The 25,452-nt window shown below is 48.0% G+C and overlaps 1 protein-coding gene across 2 annotated transcripts in view; it reads right to left on the bottom strand.

Annotated features, from left to right (window-relative positions):
- Positions 1 to 12,746: 12,746 nt before the first annotated feature.
- The window catches only part of ADCY9 (adenylate cyclase 9), an 82,805-nt gene continuing 70,099 nt past the window's right edge, over positions 12,747 to 25,452 (bottom strand). For both annotated transcript variants that reach the window (XM_030958382.1, XM_030958381.1), the window contains 3 exons: positions 22,572 to 22,720; positions 19,626 to 19,667; positions 12,747 to 13,992 (listed from right to left, as the gene is read on the bottom strand). In XM_030958382.1, coding sequence (XP_030814242.1) covers positions 12,804 to 13,992; positions 19,626 to 19,667; positions 22,572 to 22,720 — 1,380 coding nt within the window. In that variant the 3' untranslated portion in view covers positions 12,747 to 12,803. The remainder of the gene's footprint in view (positions 13,993 to 19,625; positions 19,668 to 22,571; positions 22,721 to 25,452) is intronic.

Here is a 25,452-nt window from a genome sequence, read left to right on the forward strand (position 1 = left end):
CTTTGCTCATATTTACAATTATTTAGAGCTCCAGCTCCAGTTTCCAACATTCTCTCTCCTAAACTTCACGACTGCCGGCGCTGGAGGGAATGGGGCTGGTAACGTGATAGGGAGGTTGGCCTGGGACCAGGAGGCTGGAGGCAGAGGGGTGCCCAGGCTGGCGTGTTATCCAAGCCCCTGCAGGAACAAGGTGTCTTTGGCTTGATGTGAGCTGGCAAGAGCAAGAGGAGGGAAGGAGATCCTTCGTCAGCACTTTGCTATGCACGGTGCTCCCTGCTCTCCACTGCCCAGACACATGGACACCACTGCTGTGGTGGCAGGACAGCTGTTCCCAGGGCTGCTCATCCTGGATCCCTTCTCCCCCTCAGGCCTGCAAAATTCCGTGTTCTGTTTCAGCTTTGTTCCAAACACATGCCCAAAAAGCAGAAACCAACACAACATCACTGCTTTTCCCATGCCACGAGGCGAGCAAGGCACACGCAGCAGCACCTGAAGGGTCACCCCATGTGCCATGTGTCCACTGACAGAGATGGCTCCAACACAATTCTGCTGTATAGAAGAGCTGACAGTCTGTGCCCAGACCCTGCCACAGCCCCTAAACCCTCAGGGAGCTCTGGGGAAGTCTGGGGTTTGCACTGTCCCTTACCCAAGCAGATTCATGGGTTTGCAAACCAACCTAGAAGTAAAGGCTCATTTTTTCTGCTATTTTTCAATAACATTAAATAAGGACAGCAGCATTCCCTGAGACTGCTCAAGGCACCCAGTGCTGTGACTGCAGCACAGTTCCCCCCTGTGAAATGCATCATGTGCCATCACAGAATCCAGTCCAAGATCTTGGGCTGCAAACAGGGATTGGGGTTTGTTTCAATTATTTTCATGCTGGTTCTCTGCTTTTAACAGATCATTCCTAAGATTGTGCCATTCTGCCACGTGTTCTACACATCATTTCCCATCTCCCAGCTTGGACAAAGCCTTTGAAAAAAGACATTTCACTTCCAGCTTGCCCCTGGCCCTAACACAGCCCCTCTGCAGGCAGAGCCAGGCTCTTCCCAAAGGTTCCCTCTCCCAGGCACCTCATGCCAAGCCCAACATGGTCACTGTGTCATCGAGTGTCAAGTACAAAGCATATGCAGGACAGATGGGTATGAGGTTTATAAGATAATTAAGCATGCTAATGAAGTTCATTTGCATCTAGCTCTTAAATTCCCATAAACTCTGTGAGGCTGGGAAATGAGAAATGCTGCTTGATGTCACAAAGCAGCAGAAGTTTAGTTACCAAAAGCAAAGTAGTGATGAATGAGTGAGAGCCAAAGCTGCTGTGGCCAGGCTGAGCACAGCCCTGCAGGTCCCCCTGGCAGAGCCATGACACACCATGTCCCCCATGCCACTGCAGAGGCCACAGCCATCAATACAAACTGCTGGGGGCTTTGCTGGACTGAAATGACACAGAACCAGAGAGAGCGGGGGGAAATCATTGCTCCAAAGAAAGATTTGACCCAGAGATGAAGTAAAAGCTCTTTAGTGTGAAAAGGAAACTCGGAGGCCGGCATGGGAAGCCAGGTGAGAGCACCCTCTCCATGGGCTGCCCCTGAAGCAGGACCAGGGCAGAGTCCTTTGATGAAATCATGGTGATGGCACAGCAAGGAGAGGCAGGTGGGCATTCCCTGGGTGTTGTCATTATGTTGCAAAGGTTTCATATCGATGTCTCCTTAGTGCAAGAGTTTCATACCTCCTTGATGTTTCTTGTAGACAGCTCCTCTAAGCACTGACTCTTCCTTCTTATCCCAGTAGCCAATTGACCCCAGGCTCCCCCCAAACCAACCAATCCACTCTTTTATAACATTCTTCTTCTCATTGGCTACAGCTGTGGCCTGTTAAAGTCAGGCCTGCTCCTAATCTTTCATAATTAGCCCAGCTGCAACTCCTTAGGGGTAAGATTACTTTCTATACTACCTTTATTTTCTTATATTCTATCCCCCTACACCTGGGCAGACATGGAGCCCAGGGCTGTGACCCAGACAGAGCTGGAGCAGCCCCAGGAAAATTGGGGAATAGCTTGGATTGGAGATTCCCAAGAAACCCCCAAGAAACCCTCAGGGCAGGAGCTGGCAGATGTGCTCCATACTCACCTCCCAGAGTGCTGGAACTGGGAAGGCACTGGGGTCCTAAAATGTGACCAAGACTGGGCTGGAGGTCACCTGCAAGTTCTCACCTGCACAGGAAAGCTGCAATACCACCTCTGGTTAAGCAAGGAGGGCAAAGGCTGGGCAGTTTCCAGCCACCCACAGGTCACAGACTGGGAGATGGCTCCAGGGGCTGCAGCACCTCTCCATTACCCCCAAGGTGATGGTGGTTCCTCAGAAGTGGAAACCCTGAGAGTGGCACAGCCAGGCAGTGCAGAACCTGGGGCACCCCCACACTAATAACCTGTGGGGTCAGGTACCACTCACCTTCCCAGCACCCAGGGCAATCCTGGAGCCTCCTTCTACCAGAGGAGGAAGAAGCCAGTGGATCCCACAGAGATCCCATTCTGCAGCAGGCCTGAGGTGCAGATCCCTGGCAGCACCTGTAGATGAGGGACATGGAACAGCCTCTGGGCTGGCCCTGCTGCCCCCACTGTCCAGCTGGGCCAAGCACACCACAGCAGCAGGCTGAGCACCCGAGGCTCACTAGGGACAAACACAGCCCAGACTTTCAGGAACTGCTGTGAAACATCTCCCTGAGAGATCTTTGGGCTTTCCTTGTTACACATCCCCACTCAAGTTAACCACACACAGGGTGGGTCTTTCAATGCACCCAACATCGGTGTACGACACGTCCTGACCACGAACCAAAGCACAGAGAGAAAAGAAACTTTAACGTGGGCTTACCCAGGACAAGACAAACTGAAAACAGCAAGACTGGATTAAGTTGAAATACCTTGACCAGATTTATTAAAAAATATCCCTTGGCAGTCCACAATCACCACGATCCACAATCAGAACCTGACTGGACAACATTGGAACAGTTTTCACCTACAACAGAAGGCGAACACCTGGGAACACCCCAGCAAGGCCTACACACCCCTATTGGCATTAAACACTGTGCTGGCACTGAGGAGCTCAGGGCAAACCCTGGCTGTGGTGCCAATTACACCACAGGTGTTACTGTGTGCTCTGATACTTACCTGGTGCGTGGGAAAAAACCAAATGTTCAAAATACGGGGGGAAAGAATCAGTCAGGACCCAGAGAAACTGGATGCTGCTTTAATTCCAGCAGCTCTTGTGCTGCTGCAGCCGAGGGAGAGCAGGGAAAGGGAAGCTGGACAGTGTGGCTGGACACATTCAGGTGCTCTGGCTGCCTGGGGAGAAGGGTTTGCTGCTGCAGGACACAATGGTCGTGGATCACTGGTCATCAACAGGCAGCAGGATCCAGAGGAAACCTTCTGCCATCTGCCAGGTCAAACCCTGACTGGGGAGGGCTCAGGGCCTCATTAGGGCTTCCATTCCCCAGTGAAACCTGATGAACACACAGTGGGATGCTGACAAGATACCTTGAGAGAGGTGGGGGGTGTGGGACAGACAGACAGACACAAGGTTTGTTCTTTGGGCCAGATTCTGGTTTTGGAACTATCAAGGTTGCTCTTCCTGCCCAGCCACTGCCACTCAGCCAGTCCTTGCACTGTGGCCACTCACTCCAGAAAACCTGCCTCATTCCCCTTTCAAGGCAAATTAAAGGGATCTGAATAAGGCACTGGAACTCCAGAGTAAACCATCAATGCTCTTTACCAAACAGAAAAATAACTATTTAAAGCTCATCCCCAGTTTGGGCCAACACAAGCTCCCTGGGGGGAAAAGCTCTGCCCAGCAGTGACCTAAGGTGGTTGCAGAGGTGATGGCTGCACAGCCCCTTCCCAATGCTTCAGGGCTGGATTAAAATGAGGAAAAATCAGGAAGGAGTCTTCTTCTCAGCCTGGGCACTGGGAACAGGAAGGGCATTCACTGCCAACCAACGTATCAAAGTGCAGCACATCTGTGTGACAAATCCTTCCGTGTTTAAGATGCCTCCTAAATATGCACCTAATCAAAAATTAACTTGGTGGCTTCATGATTATCAAAGAAAAATTGCTAAAAGCCAGATCCAAACCAAAGAGCTGAAAAACCTCTTCCAAACCATTCTTCTTCCAGATCACGTGCCAAGGGCTGCGGCTGAAGTGGGGTTGGAGCAAAAATACGAAAGCAAAAACAATTTGGAGTTGACACAGTGTATTGTGAATTACTTCTCAGCTTTTCTACATCTAAGAGAGCATGAAATGATCGGTACAGTGGAGCAGTTTAATACACAATTGATTACAGAGCCGCAGATAATACACGTCGGATCTATTTACACACACAGCTTAATATTTCACACATACAACTGTTTGTTTGCCATCTCGGGTTGTCCACGAAGCATTGGCAGAGTATTTACAGTGAGGCTGCTGCGAGGAAGCCCCGTCCCCCGTGCAGCCCCGGGCGAGGCTGCCCCAGCAGGGGGGTGTAAACAGAGCGGTTCTCTCTTTCTGCAAGGGAGGGAGGAGGTGGGAACACGGGCTGCGCTGGGCAGGAGGGAAAGGAACCAGAGATGCCAGGAAAAAATCATGTCCAGCTAACCTGGAGACTTTAAAACACTTAAATTTGCCTTTTAAAATATTTTAACTGGAAACTCTTCTCAATTAATTTTCAATTTGTAATTCAATAATGTTTCAATGGCATTTTCAATTAATGCTTTCTATCCATCTGTATTTCTATCCATCCCCACGTGTGCTTGTGCAAGGACAGGGAGTGCTGGGTCAGTGCTGAGGGGGCTTCTCAAGGAAGCAGGGGATGCTCAGGGGCCTGCGCTGGCTCCCAGGCCCACTCCTTGCCCTTGGCAAACCAAAGCCAACCCTGGTTCCAGCTGATCACTCCAAAAATAATCTCTCTCCAGCTGTTTGTAATCAGGTACCACCACTCTCAATGCCCAGTGATGGCTTTTACAGGGGGATCACTGTGTGGGTGTCACTGAGGGTGGGCAGATCCAACCCCAACCCCAACCCCATCCCCAACCCTCACCCCCAGCCCCAGCCAGGCGTGTCGGACACAGCGCTGATTCCCAGTGCCAGCTGAAATTTGTTCTGTGAGAAAATCAAACCAACAGGCAGGAGGGAAGGTGCATTTCCCAAGGTGTCCATGGCCTGGCTGCATGGAGCAGGCAGCAGCCCAGGAGCAAACCTCCCCAGAGCTTGGGGACAGCTCAGCTGCTGGAGCTGCTGCTGCCCAGACACCTCTATGGGACCCACATGGCAGCTCCTCCCCTGGGGCTGGCTCAGGGGCACACCCAGCTCCTTCCCCCCTTTCCCATCATTTACATCCCTGCCTGGTCCCCCTCAGTGCTGGGAGGACCAAAGGGTGAGAAAGGAGGAATCCAGCCCCTGCCACCAACAAAGACAATGTTTGATGCTAAGTTAAGAATTCTGTTCCATGGAAAGGAGGAGCTTTCCTGAGCAGTTCAACACCTAAAGCTATCCAGCTGGCACTGGGCAGTGAGGTGACTTTCCTGAGAGCACACAGGGGAGCTTGTTTACCTGTTCCTGGGGAACTGGGTGAGGGTGGCCAAGGTCCTTGTCATCTTTGGACACTGCTGCTGCCTCCCTGCAAACCAGAGCCACCTGCCATGGAGCAGGAAAAGTTCCCAAATACTCAGCACGACCTTGGAACTGTGCTTCTTGTCTCAGCAGATGTTGGAGTTGTTAAGGCTCTTGGCTTTAAAGAGTTTATTACTTTGGAAGTTTAAAGCTGTACTTGCAGTAGGGGGTAACAGGGCTCTGTCTCAGCACAGGTATTATGTATCTCTGTATCTCAGCATGGGCTCTGAAACCAGGAGCAATGAAACTGGGGAGAGGGTCACTGCTAACTGTGGGCTCCTGGAACATCTGCTGCTGCCAGTGGGACCATGCCAGTACCTGTGCAGTGGCCAAACACTGGCTGAGGCAGTGACACAGAGCACAGCAGGCAGTGCTGCCACCCCCTCCTTTGGACATGATGGAGTGGTACATCCAGCACTGGAAATAAACCCTAAACACAGCTCTGGGCTCACCTGGGAAAGGCAAAGCTTCAGAGTCACTAAAGAGGCATTTCCCCTTGGGCACATCCACAGATGGACCACATGTTATGTGTCCTTCCCTGGCCTGAGCTGCACCTGTCAGCACAAATCCATACAAACCATCTTCAGCTCCAAAGATGGAATGCACCAAGGTAGAAACAAATGAAGACTTGAGTAACTGAGGGAGGAAAATGAGGAAAAACTTGGGAAAGTCACTTTGATTCATCTGAAGGAGGATTTGGTGGCCAAATCAGTGACATGCAAGTGGTGGCACTGGCTTACACCACACGTGCAACAATGAGCTGGATGACAAACTGGTCAGAGCATCACCCATGAGAGTAGAAACCTTAACTTGTACCAACTGTTCCCAGTCAGGACCTTCTCTGCAGTTCTTCAATTCAGTGAATGCTGCAATTTCTGGACATTAAAATCCATTACAGGCATGGAGATGCCCCAAGGGCCGGACCCCTCTGCTCTGGAGCCAGCCTGGCAGAGCTGGGGGTGCTCACCTGGAGAGGAGAAGGCTCCAGGGACACCTCAGAGCCCCTGGTAGGGCCTGAAGGGGCTCCAGGAGAGCTGCAGAGGGACTGGGGACAAGGGATGGAGGGACAGGACACAGGGAATGGCTCCCACTGCCAGAGGGCAGGGCTGGATGGGATATTGGGAATTGGGAATTGTTCCCTGTGAGGGTGGGCAGGCCCTGGCACAGGGTGCCCAGAGCAGCCTGGGACACTGGGAGGTGTCCCTGCCATGGCAGGGGTGGCACTGGATGAGCTTAAAGGTCCCTTCCAACCCAAACCTTTCTGGGATTCTGTGCAATTGTTGCAGTGAGCCAGAGAACAGGGAGAGAATGCAGCAAAGCACAGCAAGGCTGGGACAGGAGATGCTGACAGTGGCCTGGGGCCATCCCAGAAGTGTAGAACACCAAGGGCTGCAGCCTCAGACACTGATGTGCAGTGTGGGACAGCTCCTGAGGAGGATCCTGAGCCCCACCCCTGAGCAGGAGCGTGGGCAGACACTGAGCACCTGCCTCCAGCTCCTGGCCAGCCTTGGCCCGGGCAGCTGGGCTAGGGCAGCACATGTTTAGCAGCTACAATAAGGAACAAGGAAAAAAAAAGCTTTAAATATCTCCCACCAATCTGTTTTGTCCAAAGTAATCTTCTTTTTCCCAAGCCAATATTGACTCCCAAAGGCAAGGAGCAAACAGTTCTGTACGTGCTGTACAGCCCAGCCCCTTATCAGGGCTGAGACAAAAGTTCAGTTCACACCACAAAGACTTGGAAGAGATTTTATACAAAATGTTTGGTTTTTTTTTTTCCTACCAGAGCTTTACCATGTGTCTGCAAAGCACCTCAAACCTCCTTCCCATGGCACCCTCAAACTGCACCACCGTCAAAACAAGACATGTTCTACCCATTTTATTTTCTCCTTCAACTTCTACAGAGCCTTTTGTTTCACTTTAAACAAACTCTTAAAATAAGACAATGAGCTCCTGCTGTCTGACTTTCACCAATAAAGCTCTCTGTACAGAGTTCAGGGGGTGGTGTTAATGCAGATTTTAATAAAATCAGCCCATTTTAAGGCTCTCTGGTTCCCCACCCCCAGAAAACAAGAACAGCTTGAGAAGCCAAGGCTCTGCTTCACACCTGAGACACCTTCCTGAACAGCTCTCCTGGACACACAGATCAGCCCCTGAAACCAGCCAGGAGCTCATTCCACATTCCCCTCTCCTTGTCTCCCCAGCTCCAGAGCTGGAACCATGTTACCATATGCAGCCAAAGGACACTGAGTCCCACCCACAGCTCTGAACTGAGACACCTTCACACCATGGCAGCACTCACAGAGCCCCAGGGCCTGCAGGAATTGGTGAGTAATGGTCATTAATTCCAACTTTTTTATAGGATTTTGCAGAATCCCACTGCCACTGCCTGCACAGTTCAGTCTCAGCAATGGCAATTCAATTTTACCCCAAGAAACAAACCAAGGACAGCTACAGCCTGCAGACAGAACTCAAAAGGAGAAAAACATTGGAGCAAATGACTTTGCTGCCCAAATCGATGTTCCACAAGCAGTCAGTCAAGTCTCAGAGTACTCTGAGATTTCAGCTGGCTTTTCACAGCTGCCTGGGCACTGAGATGGCAGTGCCAGGGCCCTGGGTCATCCCTGCACCTCCACCTCGACTGTCCTCACATTCAAATCATTCTGTTCTTACAGCCAAACCACCCCTCTGGCATTTCCAACAACTGCAAAAATCACATCAACAAACAACACCTGCATTTTAAAATTTAATTTTTAAATTTAACTGCAGGGATGTGCCTCTTCTGTATCTTCTGTCACCACCATGAGCAGGAAGCTGCAGCTGTGACCAGGCACAATGGACCAAGGCATCAAAGCAAACACAATCTCCCCTTTCCTCAGGACACAGGGAGGCACCAGCAGCACCTGGAAGGAGCCCTGAGCTCAGCTCAGAAGCTGCTGTGCAATGAGGAAGACAAAGGTTCCCAAAGGTGAGGAGCAGAGGGCAACAGCCACCTGTGTGTCCCATCCAGATGGAGAGAATGAGAGCACAGCAGGGAAGAAGGCAGAAAACAAATTTTTGAATTTGGCAGAACCTCCCCAAGCCAAGGTGCACATCTGAACAGCCAAAGACATTACAGCCAACCTCAGGCACCCTCAGCCTCTTGAGATGTGATGTGAATTAACTGCTCCCTTGCAACACCTTTTGCTGTATTCAGACTGAAAGCTTTAGAAACAGGTCAGAGTTAGCAATTTTAAAATGCCAGAAACCCTAAAAACTTGGCCTTTTCCTCAGGAGTAAACTCTTATTTAGCTAAAGCTGCTACGGGGACAGGGTGCTCCCTTCACTTTTGCTCTGGGTACCTCCTTTATCCAAATACTAATGTTTTTGTGAAAAGCCCTTGGGGAACCCATCCTTTCCTCCCCTCATTTTGTCACTCCTGGGACACAGCAGAAGCTGCAGCCAGATCATGGCACTGTCCCTCTGCTCATGTTACCTCCAGCAAAGGGGAATGGCCCCAAATCCTGGGAAGCAACAGCAAATCCGTCCTTCTCAAAATCCTGATGCCAAAGTTAATCAATGGCAATGCCATTTACCTGGTTCTCACTGAGAAATCTCTCACAGGAGCAGCAGGGAGGAAAAAGCATCTTGGTGTGTCAGCAGCAGATTGAGACCTCACTGCTGACAGTGTTCTGTGCACTCCTTGTCACTCTGCACCCTGGAGCAGGTGCTGCAAGTGGCAGAAGGCAACACAGGCCTCACAAATCCTCAGCAACCTCCCCAGTCCCTTCTCTGGACCCTTTTAAAATCACTGCCATTAAACCACCCTAAAGACTGGAGGCACATCCACACATGGATTGTCCTTGTGGAATAAACCCCTGGGGATCCAGCCAGCCCCCCACATTCCCTGCCAGCACTGCTGGCACCCACAGCACACACATTTAATGGAGTGAACTCTGCCTGTGGCCTCCCACAGCACACGAGTCAGGAACTCTGCAGCACAGCCACACAACACTGCTAGAAACGCCTCCAGAGTCATTTCTGTGTCAGGACAAATCTTCAAAAGCATAAAGGGATGTGTGAAGGTTCAGCTCACACTGGTTTGCAACACAAACAGGTATCTCCTTGCACCTGGAAAACCTCCCCATCCAAACCATCCACTGAGAACTGAACTTCTGGATTTGGTTACTACCCTGCATTGAAGAGATTTAACCCCTGGCAGCCCCAGCTGTGGAATTCTTGCTGCTGTCCTGGCAAGGAGCAAACAGGGCCCCACTGGTCACCCAGCAGGAGCCTGTTCCCAATCCAGTTAAGGCAGAGTACCATCACTGGCAGTTCCCAGAGCAGACAACAGCCCTTGATTTCTGAGTCCACCAGTGCTGCTGTCCTCAGTGCCTTTATTTGCTTAGTGCCAACAAAGAGAGGCCCTGGTGAGTTTGGAGTTTGGTATTTGGATGTTCCCACAAACCCAACAATGACCCCACAGCCCCACACCACAGCAGCACAGGAGCCTGGGTAGTTTATGGGCTGGAGGAGAAGGGTTCTGCATCCTGAACAATGAAGGTGGTTGGGTTTGGGGTCTCATTCCAGCACCTTCTCCTTTTGGGCTTAAGCACAGGTTGCCAACGTCTCCTGGTGCAGGGCTGGGGCCGGTGGAGGTTTGGTTATTGTGCAGGTCTCAAGGAGCCAGAGCCTCCTGACTGAGCTCTGCCCTTGCACACTGCTGAGCAGGGAGACAGCAAGGATGGGCAGGGTCTGTAAAACTGGGAGAAAGGAGTGTCAGGGAGAAAGGCTGGAACGACTCCAAGATAAAAACATAACACTGCAAGGCATGTAAACAATTCTGGATCATGTTAGCTCCTTGACTGTAGGAAAAGGAATACTGACACACCTTAACTGCACCAAGAACCCTAACAATGGTTTCAGGAACACATTCTTCAGATGCAAGAGGTATTTGCAGAATAACTACCTGAAAGTTGGAAGTACAACCCACTGTGGGGATGGGGAAGTTGTAACCTAGGGAGTAGGAAAACTGGAAAACTCTGCCCTCAAAACCACCTCACATTGCTGCTCATTGGGAACAGCCTCCAAACAGGCAACAGCATCTGTGGCACAGGGATTTGGGGGTGAGGATCCCCTGGTTTGTTGTGTGCTGGCAGATTGAGAGAAGAAGATGAATTCTGAGCAGCTTTGCTATCAAATGGAATACTGACATGGATAAACAGCAGCTTTGCAGGACCTGTGCACAGAGTTCAGTTCAACTGAGATCCAGAAATCCCACAGTCACATCTGAGAAAGGCTTCCTGGGCACCACGCCGACTGTGGAGTGGAGATGGATCTCCACCAGCTGAACAGGAACCCCACAATGGATACATTTATTGCCCCAAAATCACATGGGGATGAGAGGAAGAATCAATACATTCTGACTCGAGTTCAGATGGAAAGAGCCCCCAGCTTCCATCAGCAGCCAGTGCAGCACCACCTTTCCCCAGCTCCCTTGGCTGATCAGCTTGTTTTGGGAATAAAAATCCTTTCGCTTATTTGGTGTCAGAGGGAGTTGGCTGAACCAGAGCAGTTCAATGGTCAATATGATCCCCAGCAGGGCATCAAATGCCAGACAGGGAGGTGGTGGAAGCATGCAGAGGGCAGACTGGCACAGCCCAAGCCCCCAGGCCCAGAGCTCCCTCTGTGCAAGCAGCTCCTGGGCTCCTGCAGGCCTCTGCTCCCAGGGACCTGCACAGAGCTGTCTGCAGGGCTGGGAATGATTGTGCTTCTCAGCTCACTACAAGGACTCTGTTCCCTATTCCTGCTTGCAGCAGCAGGAAGGGAGCATTCCAATTTCCTCCCTGCTGCAAAAGCACAGGGGTGTGTGTGTGACTGTCTGTACGTGTGTGTGTGTGTCTGTGTGTGCATGTGTGTCTGTGTGTGTGTCTGTGTGTGTGTGTGTGTGTGTGTGTGTGTCTGTGTGTAAAAATCCTGAAAATATTGTGCAGCACCATTGGTTCAGTCCAGAGGGAAGCTGGGATACTCAGCTGTGTTTGGTGGCTTCTGAAGTGTCACCAGCTTGGAACCAAATATTGCCAAAGGTAACATCCTCACAGTGGTTGGTAGTTCAAAGAGGCTCAAACACTGACTTATCACTCCCGTTAAACCCATGAACAATTCATCTCTCCCGGTCCCTTCCACAAAAAGTCCCAAATGAAATTAACAAAACCCCAAAAAACCAAACAGGAATAAAATAAATAAATAAATAAAGGCATTCCCAAAACATTTATTTTGCTTCTCTCTTTGTCTCTCTCCAATCAGCTCAGAGACACTGATGTCACCTACCTTCACCCACTGAGCTGCGCACGGAGCCGGGAGCCCTGAACTGCAGCACTCCCGTGGTCTCTCCTGCTTCTGGAAATCTGTCCCCAGAGCTGGCACTGTCCCAACCCTCCTTCCATTCCCATGGATCAGTAACTCATTGGCTATATGGAAAAGAAGTGTATCCAAAGCACACGATGGCACATGGAGGCTGCAGAAGCATCGGGAAAGGAGAACAGAAGGGCAGCAGCTGCTCCTCCTGCCCTAACTAAAGGCTGAGCCACGGCACAACTCCCCCTCCAGCCCGGCCCAAAGGGTGCCACCCCTCGCCCAGACATTCTTGTGGTGCATTACTGGCACTTTATAGCAGTCTCATATGGTAGATACATGCACATGTCTGTGTGTTACATACAAAAGGTCTGATAACAGTAAAACATTGTTCCGAGAGATATAAAAAACCCAAGGAGTTGCATTAGCCAAAAAAAGTGTTTTGTGAGAAACGACAATAAAAATGATATAACCACAGCTTTTCTTTTCTTTAAAATTAGATAAATACCCAAAGCTATGATTTCACTTGGGGCCTCTGTACCTTGACAGGGAGTCCAATGGAGTATATCTGAAGGCACTTAATATCCTCTACTCAGCTGTAAGATGGTTGCACAGGGAGCTGGGGAGCTTGGGATGTGGTTTGGGGCATGGAGGAGAGAGATGGATGAAAACAAGCCCTGAAGAGCCATGATCCACACAGCCCCAGGTGCCGAAATGAACACAAACGTACAACCCAGGTGTGGAGAAGGTCTCTCTTGGAAAAGAAAACTGCCAATTGCAAAAGTCTGTGTGTTTCTATGGACAGAGCACTTCATGCAACTCTGACAGTTCATCATACACTCTTAGAGATATTTAGCTTTGTCAGTTCATTGACCTCCTCAGTCCCCGTCTCCTCACAGTCATCCTTTTCCACGGCTTTGCCAAACCTGCACCTCTCCTCTGCCTTCGCCGCATCTTTCTGGAGCTTCTTGGCAGAAGGAAGGATGTCCTTGGCTTCTGAGCTATCTGTGCCATGGGCTATCTTATCAGAATTCTGTACAGAAGGCACCAGGTTGGCAATCTCATCCGTCGGAGACCGCCCAATGCTGCCATCCACTTGAACCCGAATGTCTGGAGATATGGACAACTGGTGGTGCGGCACAATGCCGTTGTCCATGCACTTGGGGTAAAGGTAGGTCTTCATCTGCCCCTTCCCCTTCACATTGACCGTCCCCCTGTAGTCAAAGTCATACCCCATCTTGCTGAGGATGCGGTAGCTCTCCTCACTCACCTGGATGCGGCACTCGACGCCGGTGGTGTCCATCCTGCTGGCGATGTTCACAGTGTCCCCCCAGATGTCATAGAGCAGCTTGGTGGTGCCGATGACCCCGGCCGTGAGGGGGCCGTGGTTGAAGCCGATGCGCAGTTTGAAGTTAAACCACAGCATGTTGTTGTTGAAGTCATCCACCACCCGCATCATTTCTTTGGCAAATTCAAAAAGGGTCTGCAGGTGCCCGTGGGGATGGCTGCTGTCCTGGCACTGCGAGGTGTTCAGCCCCGACGCCGCCATGTAGGTGGCCCCGATGGTTTTGATCTTCTCGATGCTGCTGTAGTGGGGTTGGCTCAGCAGCTCGTCGAAGTCCCCGATGAGCTCGTTCAGGACCCGGTAACACTCCTTGCCGCCCTCGTAGTTCTCCTCGTAGAACTCGCTGAAGTTCACGATGCTGGCAAAGATCACCCCGCCGCTGTCGTGGTTTTTGGAATAGCTCTGGGACACCTTCAGCTGCTCGGCCACGTGGTAGGGGATGATGTTCCTCAGCAGCCAGTCAGCCTGATCCCTCATGCTCTGGATCTTGGTGCGGTGCAGGTCGGCCTCCACGTCGCCGTGGTAGTGCAGCCGGTAACTGACCTCGAACTCGCGGTTCAGGAACCAGACCAGCAGGAGCAGCAGGAAGGACACCAGAACCACCTCCTGGCCGATGAGCTCCGCCGGCCGCCGCGCGTCACTCGGAGCCGAGCTGTTGCACGGGCTCCTTCTGGAGCTGCACAGGGGGGAGAACACACAGGGGCATTTTAACTTAGGGCATTGCCATCCCTGCCCCACAGCTAAAAATGCTGGATTAGAAATGCTAGATTATAAAATATCCATTGAGAACTTCATCTGTTCGGCTAAGGAAATGGCAAAGAATTAATTTAATTCTTAAACTTACCAAGTACTTCCATAAACCCACCTAGTATTTCTTTATCATCATGTTCAGTGGCACGGCCCAATCCTGTTTTAAGGACTTCACCAAGGAAACTGTTATTATTATATCCAAATATGTAACTAAAAACACTGTATGTAAAGATGTACCTGTGTGTGTGTGTTTAGGTATCTGAGTGCACTGAATGTCTATACGTGGGGGTGTCTCTGAATTTTTGTGGAATTTATCTGGTTTTGTATTTTTTATTACCTCCAATATTCAGAACCAGCTGCTTTACACTCCTGTGCCTTTCCCCTGTGTCCTAACCAAGGACCAGGAACCTTTGCCATGTGCCTTTAATGCTACACAAGAAGGGTTTGGGAGAAGATAACCCTGTAAAAGACACATCGTGGAGAACCCCATGGCAGGGGGTTGGAACTTCATGAGCTTTAAGGTCCTTCTGACCCAGCCCAGTCTGGGGTTCTACGAACTGCATGGAAGTGGGGAACATGGCTGTGCTGACATCTTTTCTACGATAAAACCACTTCAGCTTTTCATGGCGGAGACAGAAAGTTTCTCCAAGTGCCAAGATTACATAAAATAATCAAGAATTCCTGTCTGCCATAGATTGGGAGCAATATTTCAGATCCTTTCGGCAATTCACTGCCTGCCTGCGCAGATTATGAGGCGCTGATGGAGCATCTGCCAGTGCCAAACCACCCTGAACGAGGAGACATCTGCACTCTCCAATCTCAACTTTCTGCAGAGATGCAAAGGCACAAATTGAATCTGAGCAGGCCCCACCTATGCACTCCCAGAAGCGAAGGCTGAGCGCAGACAGCTTGGCATGCAGTCATTTCTGCAGGGATCCAACTGCATTTTTGGATAAAATTATGCCAAAGCTTCAGATCTGATATGAGCAGATACGCGCTGAAGTTTTTCGCGTTAAGAGAAGGTTTGAAAAGGGAGAGCATCACATCAGCCTTGCTCCTGGAGAGCAAGACAGGAATCCACACTCAGCACCTGCCTGCACTTCTCTGGGAAGGCAGGAAGGGATTAAAACTCAGCACAACTGGAGCAACAGCTCAAGAAGAGAAGGCTGAATTTGTTACTGTAACATATGAGAACATTCCTGAGTTAATTTTGTTGCTTCATGTCCATGGGGGACAGGCTTCCACTTTGGATATATTTCAGAACTGAACTTTATTACAGGCACAGTTTTTTTTTCTGAGTTTCATTCTCAAATACTTGATTGACAGGAAAGTGTGATGAAACAAAACCACAGCACAGCTGTGAGACAGATGAACGTGCCCCATATCCAAAAACATTTCTCTGTGCCATAGTCTTTGTATCTGTTCCATTTTTTACAGAAATCCTATGGGGAAAAAAGTTTCTGGTGAGTGAAATATTTACAATACAGAGAGTGCAGGTTGAATTTCAGATGAAAGATAGGACAGATTACATTGAAAATTACTTCTTTTGTTTTCTACCATAAATATACTTCTCCCAGGAGAAGTGAAGGTGTATTCATTTATTCCCTCTTCACAAGGGGACCATGAAAGGAGCTGGCCCAATTCAAAGTAGAGCCCCACCATCAGGTTCCTTTAATTGCTGTGCACTCCTTCCTCCCTGATTCTCAACAGAACCTCTGGTATGAACCTGTTTATTTCCTCCCTAGAAAGACAAGTCAGAGACAAAGACAAAGATGTGGTTTAGTGGTGGCTTTAGCTGGGTTAATGGCTGGACTTGTTGGTCCCTTTTATTCTGTGATTCTCTGATCTTGGAGGTCTTTTCCAGCCTAAATGATTCCATAATTAATGACTAGAAGGGAACAACTCCTGCAATACAATCCCTGCTAATCCCTCTATTTTGGAGGTGACAAAATGCCCTCCCCCAGCTTGATGGGCTTATAAAACAAAATGATGTGGGTAAGAGAAAAGATCTTGGAAAATAAGAAGAGGTGGGGGAAAGTGAGGAAGGAATCTGGATTAAGGAGCACAATTCAAGTTCTTCTCTGAGTTCATTATTTCACACACCTTGTGGGCAGAGACCTGTTACTGACTCTGTTACTGCTCTGAGAGTTTGATCCAGATAATCCCCTCTAACATCAGACATTCCTGCCACAGGGATTTATTTAAGCCATTAAGGGCTTTTTATTTACAGGTTGCTGTACAAAACACTCTCAAAGCACTTTAACTCCTCTGCAGTGAATGAGTTGAGCACCACAAACGTTCTGTGAGGAGCAGGGGAAGGCAGGATCTGCCTTTGGGGAAGGAGCTGCTGCCTCCCACTCCCCATTCCTGGAGCTGCCCATGAGCTGCTCAGCGTGGCCTGACCTCGTGGGCTCCAGCCCTGAGATCTGCAAGGGCAGGGAGGGACTCACTGAGCCCTGACCTCCTTCCGTGAATGGGGAATGGGGTGGGATCCCTCCTCCACAGCAGGAAATTTTATCCCATTGTGCATCAGTATGGAAAGCTCTGATTCCAGCCTGAAGGAGAGAGCAACTGCATCACCCTCATCTGGAATTCCAGCCTGAGATGTTGCAGTGACCAGGGTACAGGACCTACAGGGCTGGAAATCACCTAAATCACCTCCTCCAGGCAGCAGCCATGACCTGGAGTCACCCTCTGGAAGGAAAAGAAGAAAAACTCTCCCACACCTCCTACAGAAAAAATCAATCCCCCATTGCCCAATCTTTCTCAATTCTACTTTTTATGAGGTGCTGCAGCAGAAAACTGATTTTAAAAATCATTCCAATTGAGATCTTGAGCTGACAATGTTTCTTTAACTCAAACTGGTGAAATGCTGCCTGGCACAGCCCCCTCACTATTAACTTGGCACCTCCATCCAGGCTGTGAACATGGAACAAGTGAGACTCCAGAGATAGAATCTCCTTTGGCTTGATCACAAATCATCAAGATAATGGCTTTCCACTTACAGAACTTTCTGGAAAGCCAGTTTGCTCCTGAGCCAGTAACCCCTGTTTGGATATCTTGCTATATTGAAAGAGGATGCCTCTGCCTGCTAAATCTGAGAGAGGAATGCAAGGGAGGAAAGGTGTGGAAAAGGGGATCAGAGTGCTGCTGTCCATGAAAAACCTGCAGTGGGTGCCTACAAACCCTTCCCTGCACCCAGGTGACTGCAGCCTCCCCTCAAGTGACCAACTGCTGCTTCCCCCTGAGCAGCCACACTGGGAAGTGGCACATCCCACCTGCTCTGAGGTGAGGAAGGAATGAAAAGGAGAAATGTTTCCTGCTTCAAAGACAAAGTTCATGCTTGTATCCTTTGGGCTGAAGAACTGGGCTGCCTGGAAAACAAGGGAAACTCCACATTTTTATTTACAGACAGTCCAGAGGTGAACTCTGTGCTAAGGCTTCATTACCTTTACTACTGTCTCTCTTCCCAGGCAACATTAATATTATCTCTATTCTTGATCAAGGAAAGGGAACAACCTCATTACAGGCAACACACAACCTTGTCTAGCCCTCTTAGAACATGGGAAAACGTCAGTGCTGAGTGGGGTAAGCAAGGAACCTGATTTATGTAATTGTGGCAGAAAGCTGCAGCAAAAAAATTTGTTAGGCTAAGAGAGTTTCACCTTTTGTTAGTCCATCACCAGAAAAAAGAGGAAATTCTGTACTCTAGAAATGTGGTATTCAATAATATACAGCGTAAGAACCCTAAAGAAAGAAGCCAAATTCTGTTTAATGGCAGGAACAGAATAGGATTAACTCCCAGCTCTCTCTTTTAACTTCCAATGTTTGTTCATGTCCAGGGTTGGGCAGGGTCAGGCCAGGAGAGCTGGACTGAAGGGCAGTGCTGAGCAGAATTAGCACATGGGTCTCTTCCTCAGCTGAAGGAGAACAGACAACACTCTAATAAAAAGTGAAAAATGAAGTTTAGGAATGTTTAACAGGTGACATTTTCTGGTCACTGCCTTACTTGGCCTTTAGATCACAAACCAGGCCTTGCAAAGGAGGGAAAGCCTCACTCCACAGCTGCTCACCAGACACCTCCATGGTCTGGTCCTCAGCAACTCTCACCTTCCCCTGTCATCAGTCAGAAGTTATGTGTTTATGGAAGAAAAATATCTGCAGGAAAACAGTGCTTGACAGGTGATCTTTGCACAGATTTCTGTCACTGAGGGGAAGACTCAGTTGTCAAAGGTTTAAGGCAGGATGAATTATTGATCAGTGATTAGCAGCTGGCCAGGAGCCTGCTGAGGAAGAGGTTTGGAATTCTGAGGAGCACAAAAGCTTCACACACCACAAACAAGGATCCAAACTAAGGCTGATCCTGAGATACTACTGGAGTGATCAGCACACTGATGTTTACCAAAAGAAAAACAAAAACCCAAAACAAAAGCCCCCTCTATTCTTTTGGCTTTAGATTTCCATTCTGGATTCAATGAACTGGAATTCTGTTACAAAAAAGAACTTTCATTAATCAAAACCAGGAAAAAGGAAAATCCATGTAAGAAAAGCCAGAGCCCCCCAAACCCCAACACTGCAGCAAGTGCTGAGTCCTTGGTGAAGAAATACCCAAAGCAACCCTGTTCTCAACCCTTTGTACTAAACCCCATGTGTTTCCTAAACTACCACAGCATTTGTGGAGATGAGAGTTATTAGACAGGAATTTTGTTTTGACAACAAAACAACATGTTCCTGAAACCCCTTTTAGAGGCATTGCCAAAGTCACAGATCCACAGTTCAGTCAAACCCAGCGTGGCCCAAATATTCCCCCAAAATTTGCAATGAGCAAACCCAGACTTGTCTAATTCCAAAGGCCAGTAAAAACACTTAAATGGTATTGCAAAAACTTGTAATAAACCCATGAGAAACTCAACACTGAAATCACCAGAGTGAATCTTTAACACACTTACTTTAAGGGGCCATTAATTACCCAGGAAGGGATTTTTGTTTGCTTTGAAAGGCTCCAGGCTAAAATTTCCTTTGCTCTCTGTTTTATGGCTCCCTGCCCTGCCCAGGGAAGGTGACAGCCAGGCCCAGACTGTCACATCCCAGCCTGGGAAGGCAGCTGGCTGCACATCCACAGGAAGCTCCTCTACCCCAGGGAATCCTCACCTGCCCAGCTGGGAGAGCATCCCACTCCCACTGCTTCTGAATGGTGCAAATCAGCCAAGAAAATCAAAGAAACAGCTCGTGGTGGACACATAATGCTCTAAAAACTGCTGCTACTGGAAAAACAGATGCTGTTTTAAACAGTTCCCCCATAGTTCTATTTCCTAGAAATCCAATTTAAGGAGAAAATATCATCACACAACTCTGTGAGTGCAGCACCAGCCCTGATGAGTTTTGGTCATACCCAAGTAATCTGTAAAGGAAATTACAGGAGAAGCTTAAACACAACTTGCTGAATCAATTTGTTGGATTCCCAGGTTATTACTGTGGATGCAAAGTTTTGCTCCATGTAATTCACTGAAAATGTTTCTATCCCTAAATATAAAGATGGTAATTTTACAGAAAGCTTACCTAAAGTTCTGTGCCAAATCTAGATGAGGAGCTTCCATGGAGCTGAAATGAGAAAAGCACTGATTTCAGAGGGAAAGTTAAAGCAATGAACAAACCATCCTGCAGCATTCCCGACAGAGTTTTCTACTTCCCTATTGCACAGACCAAGAACTGCACTGCAGACCTGATAGCAGCACACAAACTTTGTCTGAACATGACTTATCTGCTTGGGAGAGGGAACCAGCCAGAGCTGCAAACCCCTGAAAAGGGAAATTGGAACTCTGTAATGCCTGGAACAAGTAATTGTTAAACAATCCCATCTTACCTGGAAATAGGGAAAAGCAATCCCAGAGCTCTAAGACTCCATTATGCTTTCATCTTATGTGAGCACACAGCACAAATATTTTAAAAATAAAACACAAAGAGACAAACCCCAACATCTCCAAACAAAACCAAAACAAACAAAACCCCCAACCAAAACCAACAAAACAAACAAACAAACCAACCAAACCATCCAAAACCAAAAAACCTCCCAAATCCCCAAAACCCTAACAAACACAGAACCTATTTCTTAGGATGTCATTAGAGAAAATAAGTAATTCAAACACTTTGCTTATTTATTTGAATTATAATTTCTATACTGCAATCAAGTAGCAAGAGAGTATCAAACTCTCAGGATTAGTTATAACTGGAAAAGGAAGTAAAAGTGCAGAATGGATCTGCTGTGGTGCAAACAGGGCTGCAACTGCCACCATGACAAAAATATTATCAGAATCATGGTAAGAGACAAACAAAAAGATGATTATTAACAAACTGAAGTAATGGGTTTCACTGACTAAACCTGTGTGACTTTTGTTCAGAATAAATTCTATCAATCACCTTTTCAGACCTGCAGTTGAACAGCTCCAGTATTTAAAATATTTATTTTTGAGGGATGAAATAACAACATATTCCATGATTTCTGAACCTTGACCATTAATGGTCACTGCTGTTCAGACCACAGGTGGAAATAAGAGAATTATTAAGAGAATGGGGTTTCTTACCATTCACAGAGCCCCTTTAGCACTCAGCAAGAGTGCTGATGCTGTGACCTGACACAACAACAAGGTCTCCCCCTCTCACCTTTGGAAGAGTCAATAATAAAGCTAAAATACAGGGAAAATCCCCGGTTTTGGGTCTTTCTCTCTGCACAAAGTCTCAACCCAGGGCTTGTCCAGGAGTGCATCCATGGCCCCTTCACCAGGCTCTGCCAGGAGCCCCCAGGAGCCCCAGAACTCCTGCTGGGGAATCAGGGAAGAGCAAGCAGGGAACCAAGAAATGGCATTGAGGGTCTGCTCTCCACTAATTCCCCTGGAAAACCAAACCTGGCTTGAGTTTGGAGCCAGAGGGGTTGGGCTCTGCTCCCCAGGAACAAGTGACAGCACTAGAGGAACAGCCTCAGGTTGTGCCAGGGGAGGTTTGGATGGATATCAGGGAAAAAATGTCTTAAGCAAAAGCCCTGGCACAGCTGCCCAGGGCAGTGTTGGAGTTCTCATCCCTGGGGGATTTAAAAGTCCTGTGGATGTGGCACTTGGGCACATGGGGCAGTGTGGCCTTGGCAGGGCTGGGGGACAGCTGGATTTGATGGTCTCAGGGTTTTTCCAAACTCAAGGATTCTGTGATTCCATGGCACTCAGTGAAGCTAAGCCACTGAAAGCACCAGTGCCACAAAGGGAAAAACCACAGGGAGAAATCTTTGGGGCTGGGAGAGGGTCACTCAGTGCTGGGGACAGATGGGGGATCCTGAACCCAATGGGACAAAACCATGAGGAGACCAGGGAGGCTTCAGAACCAAACACTGCTTTTCTGCACTGCAGCTGGAGAGAACTCGCCTGCCCTCCTTGTCCAAGTCCTCTGCAGAGAGACAAGAAAGGGATTTTTCTGTAGTCAGTATGATTTAGAAATAATTTGTCAATTGACTCCAGCTCCAGGATATTTTCTTCCCAGGACTTTCTCCCTTCAACCTCAACAGCCACCTCAAATCACAGATGTGAACAGGTGTAAGAGGTGACTTTTATTCTCCCTTTTTTAAAATATAAATTTGATCAAGATTAAAAGAGACCACTGAAGACACTTAAAGAGGCAATTAAAGCTAAATACTCACTAAAATATGTATCTGCAAACTCGTTTTGGTTTGTTTGGGGTTTTTTTTTCATGTTTTTCACCTTTTGATTCAGCAGGTCTCTGAAGGAGAAGAACTGAGTGATTGAGGAGAAGACCTTGCTAAGTCCATCCCAAGGGAGGGTCTTAAGCCACTGAGAAGTGTAAGTTGATTATAAAATTTTGCCAATAGGAGTAGAAGGCTGGAAGGACCTTGACTCTCCTGGCAAGAAAACAGGAGAAGAATACTGCAAACAAGTTCTCCTTGTAGGAAATCATTTATCAGAGGAAAACTGGAAAAATTTAAGGTCATTGCACAGAAACTGCATTATCTTGATTCCTCTGGTTACAGTTCTGCAGAGTCCTCTGAAAAGGCAGGAAACTGAGAATGGAACTGGCTATTAGATCCCATCAAACCTAAGCACCTGCCTTCCACACTGGAAAATGCATTGAGAAAGGAGGTGGAAGAAGAATATGTGGATACTAAGGGCAAAAATAAATCCAGAGGGGTGTTGGAGGGCAGTTGGGCTCTCTGGCACCACCAAATACCTGGGAAATTCCTTAATAAAACAGATTTTCAAACTAATGGTGAAAGGCAATTCTGTGGGTCTGTAACTGTATCCTAGAAACACATCAGGAAGCACAGAGTGTCACACAGAAGAGGCACCCCTGAAATCCTTCAAAAAATAAATAAATAATGAAGAAATAAAATCATTAAGAGTGAGATGCTGGAGAAAGTCATAGCAGACAGAAAATCCTGTGCACCAGCCCCTAGTTTCCCTGGGAGGAGCTGAGCTGAGCTCCCCTGCAGGCACGAGTGAGGCTCACCTGGAGGGGCACAAGGAGACGTAGAGCAGGATGAGCAGCACTGCTCCCACCACCGTTGCCAGCAGGGATCTCATCCAGGAGCTGAGCTGGCAGAAGTTACAGTACTGCACAATGGTGATGAGAATGGCACAACACATGAACATGGTGTACTGCAACAGAGAGAGAGAGGGGGGTTAGCAGCTGCCCAGGCCCTGCCACACAGCCACGATGGAGAATTCATCCTGGGTGATGGGCACAGGGAGTGAGCCCATGTGGAGATGGACATCTTCTCTTCCAGCAGCAAGAAAACCTTTAGCACTGGTGCTTTGTCACTGTTTTCCCTGGATGGAGGTTTTTATCACACACAGGTTTTTTATTATTTCAGCAATGTGCAGAGCCTCCAGCTTACCTTGGTCAAAGCTCAGTGCCTCTTCTCATTCACAAAAAGGGAAAAAAAGAAGGTGAACATTTGTGGTAACCTTTATCTCCACTGCTGGGGTTAGATCCTGCCTGCTTTAAACTCAATATTGAAATTCCATTGCATTGGAAATGCAGAGTGCAACTTCACCCACCTGCATGCTTTTAGAAACATCCTCAGAGAAGTCCCCACAGTGCCCTGTAACAGCTGAGTCCAGGGAAGGAAGGATCTGCCTCGGTGACAAAAGGCAGCTTCAGTCACTGCCAAAGGACAAGCTCACATTTTCTGTTCCAAATGCCTCATCTCAAAACCCCTTTCCCTGTCCACAGCCTGACTGGATAAAGGAAAGCCAGGGCAGGATGGATGCACTGCCCAGAGCACCTTCACTTCCCCAGTACAATCTCACAGTGCTCAAAACTCTCAAGTGTGCCAATGATGTGCCAATTTTGGTTTCCCAAGAATATTAATGACCATCCAAGCTAAACCAGAGACTCCACATTTGGATTAAGGAGTTCTGGTCTAGCTTTACGCTGTTTTACAGCATGAAATGATCATTCTCTCCCCTTCTCTCTCCCTTTAGGTGTCCTGTGCAGCTGAAGTGCAGACTCTGCAGCCTGGCAGTCCTGTGGCATAACAAACAAGCATGTGATTGAGAGCAGACACAGAGTATGGGAAAAATCCTTACATAATTCACCATTTTTAAACCACAAACAACAATTGTTGGTTTTTTTAATGACTTAAAAAACGGATAAAGGAATTTCAGAAGTGTGCATGAAAAACTCATAACTTAAACTTACTTTTTTCCCCCCCATTTCAGGTCTCCTAAAGTGGCAGGGCACTGGTTCTCACTCCAAGTGATGCCCCAGCAGGAAGCCAGCCTATAGAGGGTCAGGATGTGCTGGAATTTACTATGGATGCATGGCTTTGGAAAGTTTTTTTTTCATGGTTGTTTTTGTTAATTTTCATTTTATAATCATTTTATATCCAGGGAAGGTATAAAATGCTATGAATAAAAAAAAAAAAAACTTTGCAAAACCATGTCATAGTAAAGGAGGAGACTTACCTGACCCTCTATAGATTGACTCCATTTCCTAGAGCTCCATGAGTGTGGAAACACTGAGCACAAGCTGAGCTGGGACATCTCTTGGAGAGTGAGCCAACAGCCCCATGACTCTGGAGCACCTGCAAGGGGAAAAAAAGCAAAGTTCATTCTCAGTTTGGTGATGAAAATCATCATTTTACTGCTGTTGCCTGAAGTGTTTTGACTCAACCTGGCCTGTATTGAGAACACACTCATAAAGTGGTTCTGATATTATCTGAAACATCTGGAGAGATGATCAAGGATGGTGATGAACGGCATGGTATCAAAATCAATGGACAGATTTGAGAGGTTTGAAGGTTTTCAGCTCCCTTCCCTTGAGGAAAACATTCCTATGGTTAGTTTACTGATAATCATGGAGGGGAAAGGCCATCATTAGACTGAATGAACAAACAAATCAATTTACAGCTTAAAAATTTCTTCCCTAAAGCTCCAAAAGGTAGAAGCTGCAGAATGATCTTAAGCATGGGATGGAACAGAATGTCAACCACACCCTGCTGTGACTGTGACAACCACGGGATGTGTGTTTAAATCAGCAAGGACCAAAAAATGTGTGGTCACATGTTCCCATGGAACACACAGCCCCCAGGAGCCAGGAATAAGCTGTGATAGGAAGAGTGAAGAGGATCTGGTCATTACCTACACCCAGGGCCCTGAAACAGCAAAGCTTTGTGAAACAGAATTCCCTGAAGATCCTGCAAAGGAAGGATTGCACACTGTGCTGCCTAAGAGAAACCTGCAGAGAAACAATCTTTCATCTCCAGCTTGAGGCCATTTTGTTCACAGTTTTTAAGCCTTGATTTTATGCTACAGTTGGCTTTTAAATTAAACTGTTCTCCCCCCTCCTCACTGTTGCCCACGGCTGGAACAAGAGGCGCCTTCCAACCCAAACCATTCTGTGATTCTATGAATGTTTAACCCTTTGTTCTCCCCTTCTGAGTGCTTTTAATAACAGAGATACCAAATGGATCTCATGTCTGGGTTAAACATGCCAATTTCTTTCCCTTCCTTTTCAGAAGGCAGTTATGGCATTCCTTTAACCATTCCCACAGCCCCTGCAATGGCCATTCCTAGGTACCAAGTGTTCTCTCTTTTGAGTTCCTTCATCTCCCCCTGCAAAGCCAAAACACCCCCCACTAATCCTGTTCCCATTGTTGAGGTTCACTGATACAGCTTCTCTGACTCCAAATCCAGCCCAGGACAATAATCCTGTGATAAACCACTTGCATTATCTCAAAAAAAAATCCTGCAGAAGTGCTTGGTCTAAGAAGGAAAAGGTATGCAAGCAGCAGGAATTTCTAGGTATCCTCTCTCCTTTTGTCAGAGAGTTTTCACCATGGCTCTGTTTACATAACAGACAAGGAATTCCATCATCCACAAAGCCC

This window comes from Camarhynchus parvulus, chromosome 14 (genome assembly GCF_901933205.1).
Source record: "Camarhynchus parvulus chromosome 14, STF_HiC, whole genome shotgun sequence".
Lineage (NCBI taxonomy): Eukaryota > Metazoa > Chordata > Aves > Passeriformes > Thraupidae > Camarhynchus > Camarhynchus parvulus.